The 17813-nt window shown below is 42.2% G+C and overlaps 1 protein-coding gene across 4 annotated transcripts in view; it reads right to left on the bottom strand.

The window, feature by feature from the left end:
- The window catches only part of FSHR (follicle stimulating hormone receptor), a 136809-nt gene that overhangs the window by 63181 nt on the left and 55815 nt on the right, over nucleotides 1-17813 (bottom strand). For all 4 annotated transcript variants that reach the window (XM_075863185.1, XM_075863186.1, XM_075863187.1 and 1 more), the window contains one exon: nucleotides 11057-11128. In XM_075863185.1, the coding sequence (XP_075719300.1) occupies nucleotides 11057-11128 (72 nt within the window). The remainder of the gene's footprint in view (nucleotides 1-11056; nucleotides 11129-17813) is intronic.

The following is a 17813-nucleotide window of genomic DNA, read 5'->3' as shown; positions in this document are numbered from 1 at the left end:
GCAGCAAGTTGCGCTATAGTTTCCGGTATTTTCGTACGGATCTGTGACGGAGCTTCCAACACAGATGTGAACCAGGCTTAAAATCTATTGACAGATCAGATTTTTTCATAATACCAACAAATTTGAGTTTTCTGCCTCCACCTGTTAATCCCTTAAGAATGCAGCTATTTTGAGGAGCCAAAAAGGTTATGGACACCTTTTTTTTTTTTTAAATTGTTTATTTGCTTCGTTAATGCAAAATTAAGTAACTTCCTAAATAGTCTACATTAAAAATATATTTATCTGTTATAATAAATGCAGAAAGGGATACTCCTCAAGTTGTGAGTTCCCCAGAAGTCCTTTATATGTCATCTTCAGTAGATTAGCATCTCATATACAATGGGGGTATACATGTATTTATATGTAAGATGATTATATAGGTGATTTTGTTTAACATTGAATAGATTGCACATATTCTGTGGTTAGTAAATAATTATAGGAGTTACGTTTTTCTTCAGCTTCATTAGAATAAAGACACTAATGCTGAGCTTGTGTCATCCAGCTCATTCTATGTTCTTATGCAATTTACAGTTTCAGCATTTGTTTACAGCACCATGAAATTATATTATGATGAAATTGTAGTGTGAACGAAACACCAATTAAAATTCCTAACTAAACACTTTCCTTTTTATTGATCGAAACTATTTTTAAATGTTCATTTTCTAATTTTGTACTGAAGAAAAAATGACTACGTGCTTTTATAATAAACAGATGATGGTTCCTTATGCCCCATTTACACTGGCCAACTATTGTTACAAATTATCATTATCACTATCACAATCGTAAATGCAAATGTCGCTTAAAGTGACATATACATTTACACAAAGCATTACAGAAGCCATCACATGCAATAATAAACAGGAGTTTCCTCACCACTGGCAGCAAGGATCGTTTTGACCCAAAATGTCCATCAAATCCTTTAACCAGTTGTTCATCATGGTTTAAAAAGTCTTAAATTACTTTTTTTGTCGCACTTAATATTTTTTTTCACTCCAGGAGGAATATTGTTCCCACTGCGAATTTTCATGTGACACCTAAGACTGATGTTCAATGTTCCTATTATGGCCTCAAACCTGGGACCCCCATGGTACCACTGAACCAAACTTAGATCACCATAGGGTCCTAAGTTAATGTAAGTTTCGTTAATTAGAACCGTGAGGGTCTGGGTCTTGTGGCCGTTATACGATTGCTAATATGAGAGAAAGAGAGACAGATACACTGCCCATAGAAGTCTATGGAGAGGGAAGAAGAAAGCAAGGAGAGAAAGACACATACATGCTGCCCATACAAGTCTTTGGAGAGTGAATGGGGGAACATGGAGAAAGAGACAGACACAGACACAGACATGCTGCCCATAGAAGTCTATGGAGAGAAGAGGGAGCAGAAGCAGAGAGGAGACACAGACATGCTGCCCATAGAAATCTATGGTAAGGATAGGGGGAGCAGGAGCAAAGAGGTGACAGGCTGCTGTTAAGAGTTATATCTCACCTCAGTGCTGGATTCTTAGCTACACTGCTCATTATTGCTATATAACGTTCTCTATGCTGCTGCAGCTCATATATATGTGATAGATAGTGATAAGAGAGCAGGATTCTCCTCTCCTTTGTGTTCAGTGTATAGAAAACATGTTAAAAATTAGGTGCCATCCACTAGCTAAAAAATGCAGTATAAAAGTCATATAATGGCCAGAAATATTGTTATTCCTCATGTATACGCACATAAGATAGCTTTTTCTGAAAAGTTAGGTACACTTTAAAACAAGTTTCTGGATATTGATTTATTTCCCTGTCTGTACTGACTAGCAGTGCAATAGAGAAAAAGCTGACTGGTGCTGCTTCTGCAAAGTATATCCTGTGTTAATGAAATTAAAATAGTGGCAACTATTGTACATTAGAAAATACAGTTATGGGTTTTTATTAAAGATAAATGTAACAACCGGGGGGTAGGGAAACGGACAAGTGAGCCCTAATCTACACACCACTCTGTCCCTGCCTACTTGCAACGACCCGCCCTAGGCGACGGGTTACAACTGGGCGGCGGTCCCTGCACTCAGTACGTGCACGACAAACACGACAAACATACAAGGGAATACAAGCAAGGGAAAGGGCAGTTGCCCACGGAAACACCGTGAGCAACCAGAGTGGTGAACGAGCCGAGTCAAGCCAGGAGTGTGCGAGGTACCAAACGAAGAGCAGAAGAGTAGTCAGTAAGCCAGGGTCTGTATGGAGCAGGAACAAAATAGAAGGAGCTGTAGCTGGGCCAGGAAACCACACGAAAAAGAATCACAAGCACTGGAGGAACAGGAAAGGCAGGCTTAAATAGACCGAGGGCGGGAGCTAGCTGAGTCTGGCCAGGTTGCGATAGGCTCTCCCACTCCTAAGCCTGCCAGCCTGAGTGGTGGAAGCTGGAGTCAGTCTCAGGGATGTAGATTCAGGTGCCTGGCAGATCCTTTACAGTACCCCCCCTTTTATGAGGGGCCACCAGACCCTTTCTAAGTGGACCTGGCTTACTGGGGAAACGCAGGTGGAACCTCCTGACCAATACCACAGCGTGAACATCCCGGGCGGGTACCCAAGTCCTCTCCTCGGGCCCGTAACCTCTCCAAAGGACCAGGTACTGGAGGGAGCCTTGGACCATCTTGCTGTCCACAATCCTGGCCACCTCGAATTCCACCCCCTCAGGGGTGAGGACGGGAAGAGGAGATCTCCTCGAGGGAGCCAAGGACGGGGAGCAGCGTTTAAGGAGGGAGGCATGAAACACGTCGTGTATACGAAAAGACTGGGGTAACTCCAGCCGGAAGGAGACAGGATTGAGGACCTCAATGACCTTATATGGCCCAATAAACCGGGGAGCAAACTTCTTGGACGGAACCTTGAGACGCAAGTTCCTAGACGACAACCACACCAGATCCCCGACCATAAACAGGGGGTTAGCAGAACGTTTTTTATCAGCCTGAGTTTTTTGTACGCTCTCGGACGCCTCTAGGTTCTTCTGAACCTGGGCCCAGACTGTGCACAGTTCCCGATGAACGACCTCTACCTCGGGATTGTTGGAGCTACCAGGTGAAACGGAGGAGAACCGTGGATTAAACCCAAAATTACAGAAAAAGGGAGAGACCCCTGACGAGTTACTGACCCGGTTATTGAGGGAAAATTCGGCGAGGGGAATGAATGAGACCCAATCATATTGACAGTCAGAGACAAAACACCTTAAGTATTGTTCTAGAGATTGATTAGTCCTCTCCGTTTGGCCATTGGTTTCAGGATGGAAGGCAGAGGAGAAGGACAGATCAATCCCCAACTTCATACAGAAGGCTCTCCAAAACAATGAAACAAATTGTACCCCTCTGTCCGAAACAATATTGACAGGGACCCCATGGAGACGCAGGATGTGTTTGACAAACAAGGTAGCCAACGTCTTGGCGTTGGGTAGTTTCTTGAGGGGCACAAAGTGGCACATCTTACTGAAGCGGTCTACCACCACCCACACCACCGACTTGCCTTGGGATGGAGGCAAATCGGTGATAAAATCCATGGAGATATGTGTCCAAGGTCTCTGGGGAATGGGCAACGAACGCAGTAAGCCCGCTGGTCGGGACCTGGGAGTCTTGGACCTAGCACAAACCTCACAAGCGGTGACGTAGGCCTTAACGTCTTTAGGCAACCCAGGCCACCAATCATTTCTGGTAATGAGGTGTTTGGTACCCAGGATGCCTGGATGACCAGATAGTGCGGAGTCATGATTTTCCCTAAGTACCCTTAGCCGGAATTGCAGGGGAACAAACAGCTTGTTCTCAGGAAGGTTCCCGGGAGCTGAACCTTGATCAGCAGCAATTTCAGAGACTAAATCAGAATCGATCGAGGAAATGATTATACCTGGAGGCAAAATACAAGCAGGATCTTCCTCCGAAGGAGGGCTGGCCATGAAGCTACGCGACAGTGCATCAGCCTTAATATTTTTAGACCCAGCCCTATAGGTAACCAAAAAATTGAATCTGGTAAAAAACAACGCCCATCGAGCTTGTCTCGGGTTTAGCCTCCGGGCAGATTCTAGGAAAACCAGATTCTTGTGGTCGGTAAGGACCGTTACCTGGTGTCTAGCCCCCTCCAGGAAGTGGCGCCACTCTTCAAATGCCCATTTAATGGCTAAGAGTTCGCGGTTGCCAATATCATAGTTACTCTCAGTTGGCGAAAACTTCCTGGAGAAGTAGGCACATGGGCGGAGATGGGTGAGGGACCTGGTACCCTGGGACAAGACAGCCCCCACTCCCACCTCAGATGCGTCAACTTCCACGATAAATGGCTCCATTTGGTTGGGCTGAACCAGCACCGGGGTCGAGATAAAGCACTTCTTAAAGGCAATGTGTTGCCAGAAAAACATGTTGTTTTTTTTTCAATTAAACATTTAGTGTGTGGGTGATTAAACATTGTTCAAATTTTTTTTATTTTTTTCACGAGTCAGGAAATATTATAAATTAATTCTAATTTATAAAATTTCCCATTTCTGGTCACTAGATGGAGCTATTCCCAAAATTGCAGCTTTGCAAAATTGGGTAAAAAGCCCTCGCTCTAGTGAGCTCTCAGCATCCCCCCCTCCTTTATCCTGGCTAGTGCCGGGATAAACGAGGGGTTTGAACGGTGTAACCTCCTACACTGTGTGTCGCCATTTTTTGAGCTAACACACAGTGTAGTAGGTTTACATACAGTAGTAAACACACACAAACACGAACATACATTGAAATCTCTTACCTGCTCCTGCCGCCGCGGCTCCCTCCGGCCCGTCCGCTCCGTCTGCTGCCGCTGGTCCAAGTGCACAAGTCCGGAAGCCGCGACCGGAAGTAGTAATATTACTGTCCGGCCGCGACTTCCGGTCCACAGGAAAATGGCGCCGGACGGCGCCAATTTCAAATTGGACTGTGTGGGAGCGGCGCATGCGCAGTTCCCACACAGACGCCGTACACACAAGTGAATGGGACGGGAGCCGTTCGCAGTCCCTATGGGACTGTGGCTGCCGTATTCCATGTCTGTATGTGTCGTTAATCGACACATACAGAAATGGAACAAAAAATGGCAGCCCCCATAGGGAAGAAAAAGTGTAAAAATAAGAAAAAGTAAAACACAAACACACAAATAAATATAAACGTTTTTAATAAAGCACTAACATCTTTAACATATAAAAAAATAATTTGTGATGACACTGTTCCTTTAAGGACCTCAAAAGCCTGGACAGCCTCAGGAGGCCAGTGGAGGAGATCAGCACCTTTGCGAGTGAGGTCCGTAAGAGGCTTAGCGATGACCGAGAAGTTAGCAATAAATCTCCTGTAATAATTAGCGAACCCCAAAAAACACTGTAACGCCTTCAGGGAGGCAGGTTGGACCCATTCCGCCACAGCCTGAACCTTGGCGGGGTCCATGCGGAATTCATGAGGAGTGAGGATTTGACCCAAAAATGGTATCTCCTGTACCCCAAACACACATTTTTCGGTTTTGGCAAACAGTTTGTTTTCCCGAAGGACCTGGAGCACCTTCCTGACATGCTCAATGTGGGAGGACCAGTCCTTGGAAAACACCAGTATGTCATCAAGGTACACTACAAGAAATATCCCCAGGTAATTTCTCAAAATCTCATTTATGAAATTCTGGAAGACCGCAGGGGCATTACACAACCCAAAGGGCATGACGAGGTATTCGAAATGGCCTTCGGGCGTGTTAAACGCAGTCTTCCACTCATCCCCCTCTTTGATGCGAATAAGGTTATACGCCCCCCGTAGATCCAATTTAGAGAACCATTGGGCCCCCTGAACCTGATTAAAGAGATCAGGAATCAAAGGAAGGGGATACTGGTTCCTTACCGTGACCTTATTCAGGCTACGGTAGTCAATGCATGGCCTAAGACCACCATCCTTCTTCCCCACGAAGAAGAAGCCAGCACCTACCGGAGAAGAAGAGGGACGAATGTAACCCTTGGCCAGGGATTCCTGGATATACTCTCTCATGGCTTCACGTTCGGGACAAGAAAGATTAAATATCCTACCCTTAGGAAGCTTAGCTCCTGGTACCAATTCCATAGCGCAATCGTATTCTCTATGAGGAGGTAACACTTCGGAGGCCTCCCTAGAGAAAACATCAGCGAAGTCCTGAACAAACTCGGGTAGCGTATTCGCCTCCTCAGGGGGAGAAATAGAATTAACAGAAAAACATGACGTACAACATTCATTACCCCATTTGGTTAGCTCCCCAGTATTCCAGTCAAACGTGGGATTATGCAACTGCAACCAGTGAAGGCCTAGAACCAAATCGTACGATAATCCCTGCATCAACAGTACAGAGCATTGCTCCAAATGCATGGAGCCAACAAGGAGTTCAAAAACAGGGGTATGCTGTGTAAAATAACCATTAGCAAGAGGAGTGGAGTCGATACCCACTACCGGGACAAGTTTAGGCAAATCAATCAGAGGCATAGCAAGAGACATAGCAAATTCCACAGACATAATATTAGTAGAGGACCCTGAATCCACGAAGGCACTGCCGGTAGCAGACCTACCACCAAAAGAGACCTGAAAGGGAAGCAAGATCTTAGTACATTTCCTATTTACTGGAAATACCTGTGCGCCCAAGTGACCTCCCCGATGATCACTTAGGCGCGGAAGTTCTCTGGCTGCATTCTTACGCTTAGGACAGTTGTTCACTTGATGCTTGTCATCCCGACAGTAGAAGCAGAGACCATTCTTCCTGCGGAATTCTCTACGTTGTTGGGGGGACACGGAGGCCCCGAGTTGCATAGGTATCTCTGAGTCTTTCGGGGAGGAACGAAGCAACGGAACTTCGGGAGGCATCATGGGGGAGTCGGAGGAGAAAACACATAAACGTTCATGTTGTCGTTCCCTGAGACGTCGGTCAAGTCGTACCGCTAAAGCCATAGCCTGGTCTAGGGACTCAGAAGAGGGATAGCTAACTAGCAGGTCTTTCAGGGCATTCGACAGACCCAACCTAAACTGGCACCTTAAGGCAGGGTCATTCCACCGAGAAGCTACGCACCACTTCCTAAAGTCAGAGCAATACTCCTCAAAAGGTCTCTTACCCTGACGTAAGGTCACCAGCTGACTCTCGGCAAAGGCAGTCCTGTCAGTCTCGTCATAAATAAGTCCGAGAGCAGAAAAGAAACAATCAACGGAGGAAAGTTCAGGGGCGTCAGGAGCCAAGGAGAAGGCCCACTCTTGGGGCCCTTCCTGGAGCCGGGACATAATTATACCCACCCGCTGGCTCTCAGAACCTGAGGAATGAGGCTTTAAACGAAAGTAAAGCCTACATCTCTCCCGAAAGGAGAGAAAAGCCCTCCGGTCCCCTGAGAACCGGTCGGGCAACTTGAGGTGGGGTTCAAGAGGTGCGGTGGGGGGAACTACCAAGGTAGCATCAGGCTGGTTGACCCTCTGAGCCAGGGCCTGGACCTGTAGGGAGAGACCCTGCATTTGCTGAGCCAGGGTCTCACGGGGGTCCATAGTGGTGTCAGGGACCAGGGTTGACTAGGTATGGGCTTGTGATTATGTAACAACGGGGGGTAGGGAAACGGACAAGTGAGCCCTAATCTACCCGCCACTCTGTCCCTGCCTACTTGCAACGACCCGCCCTAGGCAACGGGGTACAACTGGGCGGCGGTCCCTGCACTCAGTAAGTGCATGACAAACACGACAAACATACAAGGGAATACAAGCAAGGGAAAGGGCAGTTGCCCACGGAAACACTGTGAGCAACCAGAGTGGTGAATGAGCCGAGTCAAGCCAGGAGTGTGCGAGGTACCAAACGAAGAGCAGAAGAGTAGTCAGTAAGCCAGGGTCTGTATGGAGCAGGAACAAAATAGAAGGAGCTGTAGCTGGGCCAGGAAACCACACGAAAAAGAATCACAAGCACTGGAGGAACAGGAAAGGCAGGCTTAAATAGACCGAGGGCGGGAGCTAGCTGAGTCTGGCCAGGTTGCGATAGGCTCTCCCACTCCTAAGCCTGCCAGCCTGAGTGGTGGAAGCTGGAGTCAGTCTCAGGGATGTAGATTCAGGTGCTGACTGATTAATTAAGGGAGTTAACCCCGAAGCTGTGCCTGGCAGATCCTTTACAATAAAATAAGGATAAAAATAAAACTCAAACGTTTGTAAGTAAAAAAAACCTTTGTTTATCAGTTTAGCAGGATGTAGTCAGGTCTTGTGTAGTTAGGGGAGAATAGTGTGTCAGTACTTTGTGTGATGCCCTTAGAAGGTGCGGGGCAGTCCGTCTGATCTAATAAAATGTGTGTGAACAATAAGCTATAAAACTGCATGGTGGACTACATATAACCGTGTGACTAGCACCCTATAGAAGTCTTATCTGTGTGCAATTATAATACTAAGCAGCCGCCCACCTCCTGAGAGTCGCCATATAACACTGTTGCTTGTCTACATGCTGTATTTATACCTTCCCTTTTTCAGTAATATGTTGGAAATATGATTCTATTTTCAGTGATTATAGTAAAAAAACACGCTGATATCTTATTGCCTTGAGCTTTACCACAATCTTTGCATGTAAAGTCCCTAATTGGCTAATATATGCAAGAGTACTATACTTCTAGTTTATAGTTAAGATCTTTAATAAATCATGAATGTGGTCAGAGCTTGCATAGTAAAGCTTAAAGTGAAACCACACTGGTTAGTGTTACATTTTCTACACGATCTGTCATCACTTTCTAATAAGAACAATATGGAGAGAACTGGCGCGGCTTTACTAAAACAATATTAGCCCATTTGTTAGACAAGAAAACACCATATAAGAGTTAGTAGACAAGAAGGAAGGTCAGCAACACATCACAAGCTAAATAAGGAAATATTTTAGGTTGGATATTGAAAGAAAGAGAAAATGGAGAGTAATGTCAAGTGAATGACCACTTTTTACCATCATGTTGTTTTTAGGTCCAACATTCTTTGCTGATTGATTTCACAATATATCATACACAATATAATTTATAGCGGACAGAGCTCAATGTTTTTCTGATACAGAGCTCCAAATTCCCTGCATAGACATAGAGATAAGTGATAAAATCCTCACTGCCTGCAGTCACCACTAGGTGGAGCTTAGGAGCTTACTGCATACTATGTTTTTATTGTGCTCAATGTATAAATCATACATAGTAATATCCTAGGCTTCCGTTAAAAGGATGATGAATAAGCAGTTTTTTTTTTTTTTTATATGAATGATGCTACTGATAAGTTGGTCCTTGATATATTACCTATTAGTATACATGGACTGTGAAATTTTATACCCCTCTTACTATGATCTAAAGCCAGCTCTGAGCAGTTACCCCCTGAAAAACCGAGTCAATTTTAAACATAAGGACTTGTCCACACGTAGCGGAATTGCTGCGTATTTTCCGACCAGAAATTTACGTATTGCTACGTATTTTTCATACTGCAGAATGTCATGATGTTGCTGGAGAATTTTTGTGCAGATGTAATACCTTCCTTTAAATCCTGTGTACTCCTAGCCAGACCATTTTTCTCTTCCTCTAGCAGTATTCTCATGAACCTTGTATTCCCTTGTGTTAAGTTTCAAGGTGTTGAGCACATTAGACCGACAGTGAGAGGTGGTAACTTGGACAGGAAGATCCTACAAAAGGAAGCACAATGGATCTTCCGGATGCAGACCATTAATCCATCAGGTCTAAATGAACAGATCTCCTATTCCTGCTTCCTTTGAGGACATCCCTCTCTACGGGTGAATTAATGCACCAATTGTGTATTCCTAGTTCTGGCTGAGCCTCTGTACTCTATTATATCTAATATCGCTCCCCCTCCCCCTTTGTAGAGCGATTTCAATCAACTTGGCTGCAGGGGATCATCTTCAATATATGTACCTCATAAGATATCTGCGTTTGATATATCCAAATCGTAACGAATTGTGCTTTACTTAAGTGTCCTTATTAACCTATGTCCTAATGGATTCATAATCTTTAGGTTTTTAAACGCGGTGATATGGTTTTCTATGAGTTCCTGCAATACTTACCTACTGTATTTATCCTAACATGTGTATATATCCGCTTTGGGATCCCCAGGGTTACTAGGAACGCTTCGTCATCTGGCTGCCTCGGATTGGCTGGGAAAATGGAGGCTCGCCGCCATCCGGGACTTCAGAAGTAATGTGTCGATTTCGGATTGGCGGCTGGCCGAGATAACGTCAACTTATCAGTAGCATCACTCATATAAAAAAAAACAAAAAAAAACTGCTTATTCATCATCCTTTTAATGGAAGCCTAGGAAATTACTATGTATAATTTATAAAGCCAGGTCTGAGTAGTTACCCCCTGAAAAACCGAGTCAATTTTAAACCTAAGGGCTTGTCCACACGTAGCGGAATTGCTGCGTATTTTCCGACCAGAAATTAACCTCCGGTGCGTATTTTTCGTAACGCAGAATGTCAATTCCTGCTGCGGAAAGTGGCTGAATTGCTGCATTTTTCAGAGGAGATGTCACCATCTCCCAGCATTAAGAAAAACGCAGCAAAATCTGCACCGTTTTCTGTAGTAAAAAATGCAAGAAGTAGTGCGGTTTTTCCGCAGTGGAAGTTGCTGCAGAATTTTTTTGCAGCAACTCCGCTACGTGTGGACAAGTCCTTATTCTTAAGGTTGCGCTCTATTTTGAACCTTAAGGACAGTTTTTTTTGTTTTTTCATCTCAGCATTCCGAGAGCCGTAACATTAGAATTTCTCCATTGACGGTGCCATATCAGGGTTTATAGGATGAGTTGTACTTTTTAAAGGCACCATTATTAATATAGGGAAACCTAATATGTATTTGTTTTTTTTTAACTCTTTACTGACTTAAAATTATGTCTACTTTTTTTTATACAATTAGGGATCTTTTTATTAAAAAAAAATGTTAACCATAATTTACTGTGCATTAGGCGTCAATTATCTCCCGCTGATGAACAGGAATTTAATGTTAAACATTTGATTACAAAGCATTTTACTAGCCAGTTCATTGACATAAATTATGTACATACATGTTGGTAAGTTCTTCAAATCCAGAGAGAGCTCCATTTGGTATAACCACAATTCTTGTATACACAAATCTCCTGCAAAAAACAAACAAGCAAACAATATGAACATATATAAGAAATCAACAGAATAAAAATCTGCCTTATAAAAAAAACTTGCTTATTTTCTGTAATATAAGGGCTTGTCCACACACAACGGAATTGCTGCAGAAAATTTCTGAAGCAATTCCGTTGAAAGTCAAGGGCTTTCCGCTGAAGCAAAAGCGCACCATTTCCTGCGGTTTTTACGGCAGAAAATAGTGCGTAAATTGCTGCGCTATTCCCAATGTTAGGAGATGGAGACGTCTCCTATGAAAAACGCAGCAATTCTGCACAATTTCCGTTGCAGGAATTGACACGCTACGGTCCGAAATATACACACCGCAGGTCAATTTCGGCTTGGAAATATTACGCAGCATGTGGATGAGATTTGTTAAATCTCATCCACTATGCTGCTACTGTATTCTGCTGAATTTTTGCCAGAAAAAACGCGGCAATTCCGTTACGTGTGAACGAGCCCTAATGGTATAACTCTAGGGGCTGTATGTTACTATTGTGTACAGTCTTTGGCACCAGTGTATAAGAAAATACATAGTAGAGCTTGAGCGGATTAAAAGGCAGGAAACTAAAGTAATAAAAGGATTTTTTTTTGGTTTTGAAAAAAGATGGCTGAGGGGTGACCAAATAACTATGTATAAATATATCAAAGGTCATTACAGAGATCTGTCTGGTGATCTATTTATGCCCAGGACTGTAAGCATGACAGGGGGGAATCCTCTATATCTAAAGAAAAGAAGGTTTCTACACATACATAGAAGGGGATTCTTTACTGTAAAAGCAGTGAGACTATGGAACGCTCTGCCAGAGGAAGTGGTCATGGCGAATTAACTAAAAGAGTTCAAAAGGCCTGAATGCCTGTCTTGAGTGTAATATTACAAGCTATAGGCACTAGATTACTGGAGATGGGTCGTTATTTTAGGGAAATAATTTTTCCCTAAGACAAGGAAAATTGGCTTTTGTGTCAGAGGAAAATTGGCTTTTGCCTTCATTTTTCTGGAAAAACATTGCAGAAGAATAGGTTGCTCTAGATTAACTTTTTTTTCTTACTCTTACTATGTTACTATGTATGCCCAGCAACATTTTATCAGTGCAAATTCATTCTATAGGACAATTCTATAAAGTTGGAATTAAATCTTTTTCATGTATTCTTGGCAGAGGCGTAGCTAGGGGTTTAGCACAGGGGGGGGAATATCAGAGTGGGACCCAACCCAGTAGGCCCCCCCCAATGCATTTTTACAAATGCAGAGGGGCATCCTAATCATAGTGGTCATCATTCTGAATGAGTGCTGTACTGTATACGCTGCTATATTTTCCACAATTAAAAGTTTGGGCGCAGTATAGAAGGCTGTCTTAAAGAGGCTCTGTCCCCAGATTTTGCAATCCCTATCTGCTATTGCAGCAGATCGGCGCTGCAATGTAGATAAGAGTAACGTTTTTATTTTTAAAAAACGAGCATTTTTGGCCAAGTTATGACCATTTTTGTATTTATGCAAATGAGGCTTGCAAAAGTCGAACTGGGCGTGTTTAAAGTAAAAGTCCAACTGGGCGTGTATTATGTGTGTTACATCTGGGCGTGTTTACTACTTTTACTAGCTGGGCGTTCTGACGAGAAGTATCATCCACTTCTCTTCTGAACGCCCAGCTTCTGGCAGTGCAGACACACAGCGTGTTCTCGAGAGATCACGCTGTGACGTCACTCACTTCCTGCCCCAGGTCCTGCATCGTGTCGGACCAGCGAGGACACATCGGCACCAGAGGCTACAGTTGATTCTGCAGCAGCATCAGCGTTTGCAGGTAAGTCGATGTAGCTACTTACCTGCAAAAGCTGATGCTGCTGCAGAATCAACTGTAGCCTCTGGTGCCGATGTGGCCGTCACGATGCAGGACCTGTGAGTGACGTCACAGATCTGCACTGTCAGAAGCTGGGCGTTCTGAAGAGAAGAGGATGTTACTTCTCTTCAGAGCGCCCAGCTAGTGAAAGTATTAAAAACGCCCCGATGTACGCACATAATACACGCCCACTTGGACTTTTACTTTTAAACACACCCACTTGGACTTTTGCAAGCCTCATTTGCATAACTACAAAAATGGTCATAACTTGGCCAAAAATGCTCGTTTTTTAAAAATAAAAACGTTACTGTAATCTACATTGCAGCGCCTATCTGCTGCAATAGCAGATAGGGGTTGCAAAATCTGGTGACAGAGCCTCTTTAAGTACATTACACATATATTGCCTAGTTTAAATGCTATCTACTACATTATGCAAAGCAGTAGAAAAGAAGGGGGCAATTACATTAAGAATGATTAACAGGAGAAGACACTCTTCTCAAAATCAGAAACACATCCTAATCTTTAGAAGTTTAATAGCTGACTATAATACCAGTTCAGCCGTATATCAAAAGGAGATACACATCCAAACCAACTTGATTCTTGAAAGCAGGAGACTAGCCAAATATATGCAAGGAGAACATCGGCTGTAATCCATCACATAAACCTTATTATATACAAATCCCAGAAGCAGAGCAGGTGAGCGGCTAGAAGTACATTCACAATTAGGCCTACAGCATCCAACTATTATAATTCAAATAGAAAAACACTTTAATATACTCATAGAAACTACATTTAAAAAACATGTTACTCACCAAGTCGATGTCCTCATTGGCTCAAACTCAAAAATAATCATGTGATCTATATTTTCAAACTGATACAGGGATGTCGGGGTTTTATACAGTTATATACAGGGATGATGGCCGGTATATACTGGGATGATAGGGGGTTGTGTACATGGATGATAGGGGTTATATACAGGGATGATGGCTGGTATATACAGAGATGATAGGGGGTTAGGAACAGAGATGATGGGTGTTATTTACATGGATGATGGCTGCTGTAGCTATCATCCCCATATATAAACCCATCATCCCTGTATATATCAACCATCATGCCTGTATATACCAGCCATTATTCCTGTATATAACCTCCATCATCCCTGTATATACCAGCCAGGCTGGTAGATACAGGAATGATGGGGGTTATATACAGGGATGATGGGGGTTATATATAGTTATATACAGGGATGATGGCTGGTATATACAGGGATAATAGGGGGTTGTGTACAGAGATGATGAGGGTTATATACATGGATGATGGATGCTCCAGCTAGCATCCCCATGTATAACCCCATCATTCCTGTATATATCAACCATCATCCCTGTATATACCAGCCATAATTCCTGTATATAACCTCCATCATCCCTGTATATACCAGCAAGGCTGGTATATACAGGAATAATGGGGGTTATATACAGGGATGATGAATAGTCCAGCCATCAAACCTGTATTAACCCCCATCATCCCTGTATAATTTCGGAACAGGATACATCGGGGAGGGATGCTTGCTCACAGTCATGTGAGAGCAGCAGGAGAATAGTGGAGCGGTGGGGAGGGCCCCACCATCTCAGTGAGTGGGCCCTACCATATCAGTGGGCCCGCGGCCACCGACCCCTACCCCCCCCCCCACTAGCTACGCTAAGCTACTGATTCTTGGATTAAAAAAACTAAATTGTTGCAAAGAAAGTTCTCAGAAAGTATTATTATCTCTTTCCAACTCAACAGTAAAAGCTCTTGTAATAAGATCTATCACTGCATGTTTATTCAAGGCATTTGCCGATAAATTTTTAAGGAATCTATATTTATAGGTCTTTTGTCATTTCCAAATGTTCTTAGATTTAAGATATCAGAAGATTATATTAATGGAATCTAGGGACTACATTAGATCATAGATCTTTTGAATAAATGGCTCCTACCCAAATTGCATAACTTAAAATTAGTTACCAACATTTTCAGTACATTGGCAATATATCTACAGTATTTTCCCATGAACCTTCGAGAAAATATTAATAATGAGCAAAATGAACCTATTGTATATATCAGTGCTGTTATTTTTGTTCTCTCTTATGCTCCAATCGGAAGTTTATAATGTGTTCTGTACACTGTAGGCCCTAAACACCACCGTCAATAACAAATACTGTTGCCTGTTACGGGATTGTACCGCCCCCCTTCATGCCCTCTGCATGGTGGTAAGTACCTATAGTGTACAGAGTACCTCAGAAACTTGCATTTGAGAGACCACAGTGAAAAAATTAACGCCTCTAGTATGTTAAATTGCTCTAGGGCATCCATTTTTCTATTCATTCTGCAATGCTTATAGAAAATCCAAACATCAGCTTCACTTCATTACCAAAATGAATGTCTAAATTCGTACAAGGATAAAAGGACTCCTAGTCTAGGATCAGCGTAACCACCCAAATACAGACTAATATAGATGACACCAGTTGCACAAACTTTTGTGGTCATTTAGCCATACCACTGTCTGAGTGAATTAAAGTAATTTTGGTCTCCATTAAAATAGAAACACAAGTAAATTTAAGGGAAATTGCCTCTGGCAGAATCATGTCGTTTGTTCTCAAAATAATGCAAACAAAGTAAAACTCAATTTGCTAAGAAAACAAACATTGTTTTACAGTGTACTTGTTTCTTCTGTGCTGCTGATTATTATTTTCTTGTTGTAAATTCAATCAAATTTCTTTAATCTGGCATTTATGATAATTGATAAATGCCAAATGGTCATATATTCCAGATTATTGGACAGCCATGGAAAAGGATATAATCTTTACGTGTAGGTGTAGATAATCTTAGAAAAACAAAAAAGCTTAAAATTAAATGTTAACTTAAAAACTATGCTACTTACACTTGCTTTCATTTGGTTAAGGACTCCAATTTATCATGAAACGAATTCATAACAATATCACGACATGCTAACAAAACCATTGACAGGCTGCAATTTACACTGCAACCACTGGGTGTCCACACAGACACATAGCATACACATCTCGTGAAACATCTGCCTGAAGCTTGTGTGTTCTCTCTGTAATTGTGTTGGTTTATTTTGGGTATTTTGGCTTACTCCCAGTGCCCCAGAACAAGCTGATACATACATTGACTAGTGTGTGCATGTATCTGAGATAAGAAGATGATATGAGATAAGCCTCATAAATGACAGGGACTTAATAACTGCAATCTGTGTACAGTGTTGTAAAATATGTTAGCGCTATAGAAGCAATATATAGCCAGTATAGCTAAAGGTAGAGTTGCGAACCATCGGCTATTAGCAGCAATGTCACAAGGTGGTCTTAACCTCCATGGGACTGAAATGGGGCCATATTGTACCTCTGCCTGCCTCTGATTTTATATGGTGGCACACAGAGGTTTTTTATTTCATGGGTTCATATAGAAAATGGGAGAAAAAAAAATTAATATGTTACAATGAACAATGTATTATGGAGACGCTGGCTATGTTGGCATTCGTTAGTAATACCACCATAATACATCTGTGCCACCATACAGCATCTCTGTAATTGGTTTTACCTCCTTACACCTCCAATTTTATATGGAGGCAGAAAGAGGTTTTTATGCAAATCTGACAATTGTGGCAAGCTCCATCGGATGCTGTATCTACAGAGGTATTCTCCAGTAGAATTCTTTGCAGGAACCAAATGGAGGATTGTATGGCGGCACATGGAAAACCCGTACAGTCACATGCCACTGTACAGACTCAGATGAATTAGCCTCTTCACAAACATGAATGTTTCTAGAAGTAAACAGTTCTATATTTTCCGATGGGTTCGTCCATTTAATTTATAACATAAAGAACCTACCCCAAATAATGACCTTAGTATATTATTTGTAGTAAAGAGATGTCTTGCTACAATATTTGCTACAGTATATGAAGAGACAGCTAATTGAATCCAGAATTACAACAGTGTCTTTGCTCCAGAAAACCTATATGATAAATAGCCAATTCATCACTTTTATCATTTAAGTAAAGACGTGCTTACTAATGCTTGTTTTTAATCAATTTTCCATTTAAGTCCTTTATCTTAGCATCTCCAGTGAACAAAACAGAACTATTTCAGCTATTAGACTCTATATATTATTTGTGATTTTATCTCTCCTCTTCATCATTTTTACTACTAGCTTGTTTCCTTCTAAAGCTTTTTCCACTTATTAGGTTGTACTTGCCTTTTTTCTTTCATTTGATGTAATCTATACTTGCATAATAACCTGAACAAAAAACATGGCAAGAAAAAGGTATATCGGATAAAAGATCACGTCCCAAATTCATATTTTTTTTTCAGTGACTTGCTCGAATCAGTAATAACTGATAAGAGTTATTTTAGGGATAAAAGAAAACTGGTGTTTCTGTTCTTCCTTCAGTTTCCCCAAAAAACATACTGATAGGTTAATTTGGAAATTAGATTATGAGCACCAATGAGGTCAGGAGCCGTTTTGAGAAATTGCAATCTCTGTGTTGGTGCTATATAAATGAATAAAATAAATAATAAATAATAAAATAAATAATAGAAGAAAATCAACACAAAAACAAGGGGTGTATTAAGACTGCGTCTGCAGTGCCCATCGGAGGTATACATCGGGACAATTTCCAGAGGCATATCTCCGTTATAACTCTCAGACATATGTCGTGTAATGTAATTGTCAATGACCACATCGCCACATCTTACAACAAAGGGGGGAAATGTAGATTGCCCTGATAATGCTTTTTCTAAATATTATTTTTGTAATGACTTAATGTGCATATAACAGC

This window comes from Rhinoderma darwinii, chromosome 4 (assembly GCF_050947455.1).
Source record: "Rhinoderma darwinii isolate aRhiDar2 chromosome 4, aRhiDar2.hap1, whole genome shotgun sequence".
Taxonomy (NCBI): Eukaryota; Metazoa; Chordata; class Amphibia; order Anura; family Rhinodermatidae; genus Rhinoderma; species Rhinoderma darwinii.
The sequence above is the reverse complement of the archived record's forward strand: the minus strand, read 5'-3'. Positions and strand labels throughout refer to the sequence as shown.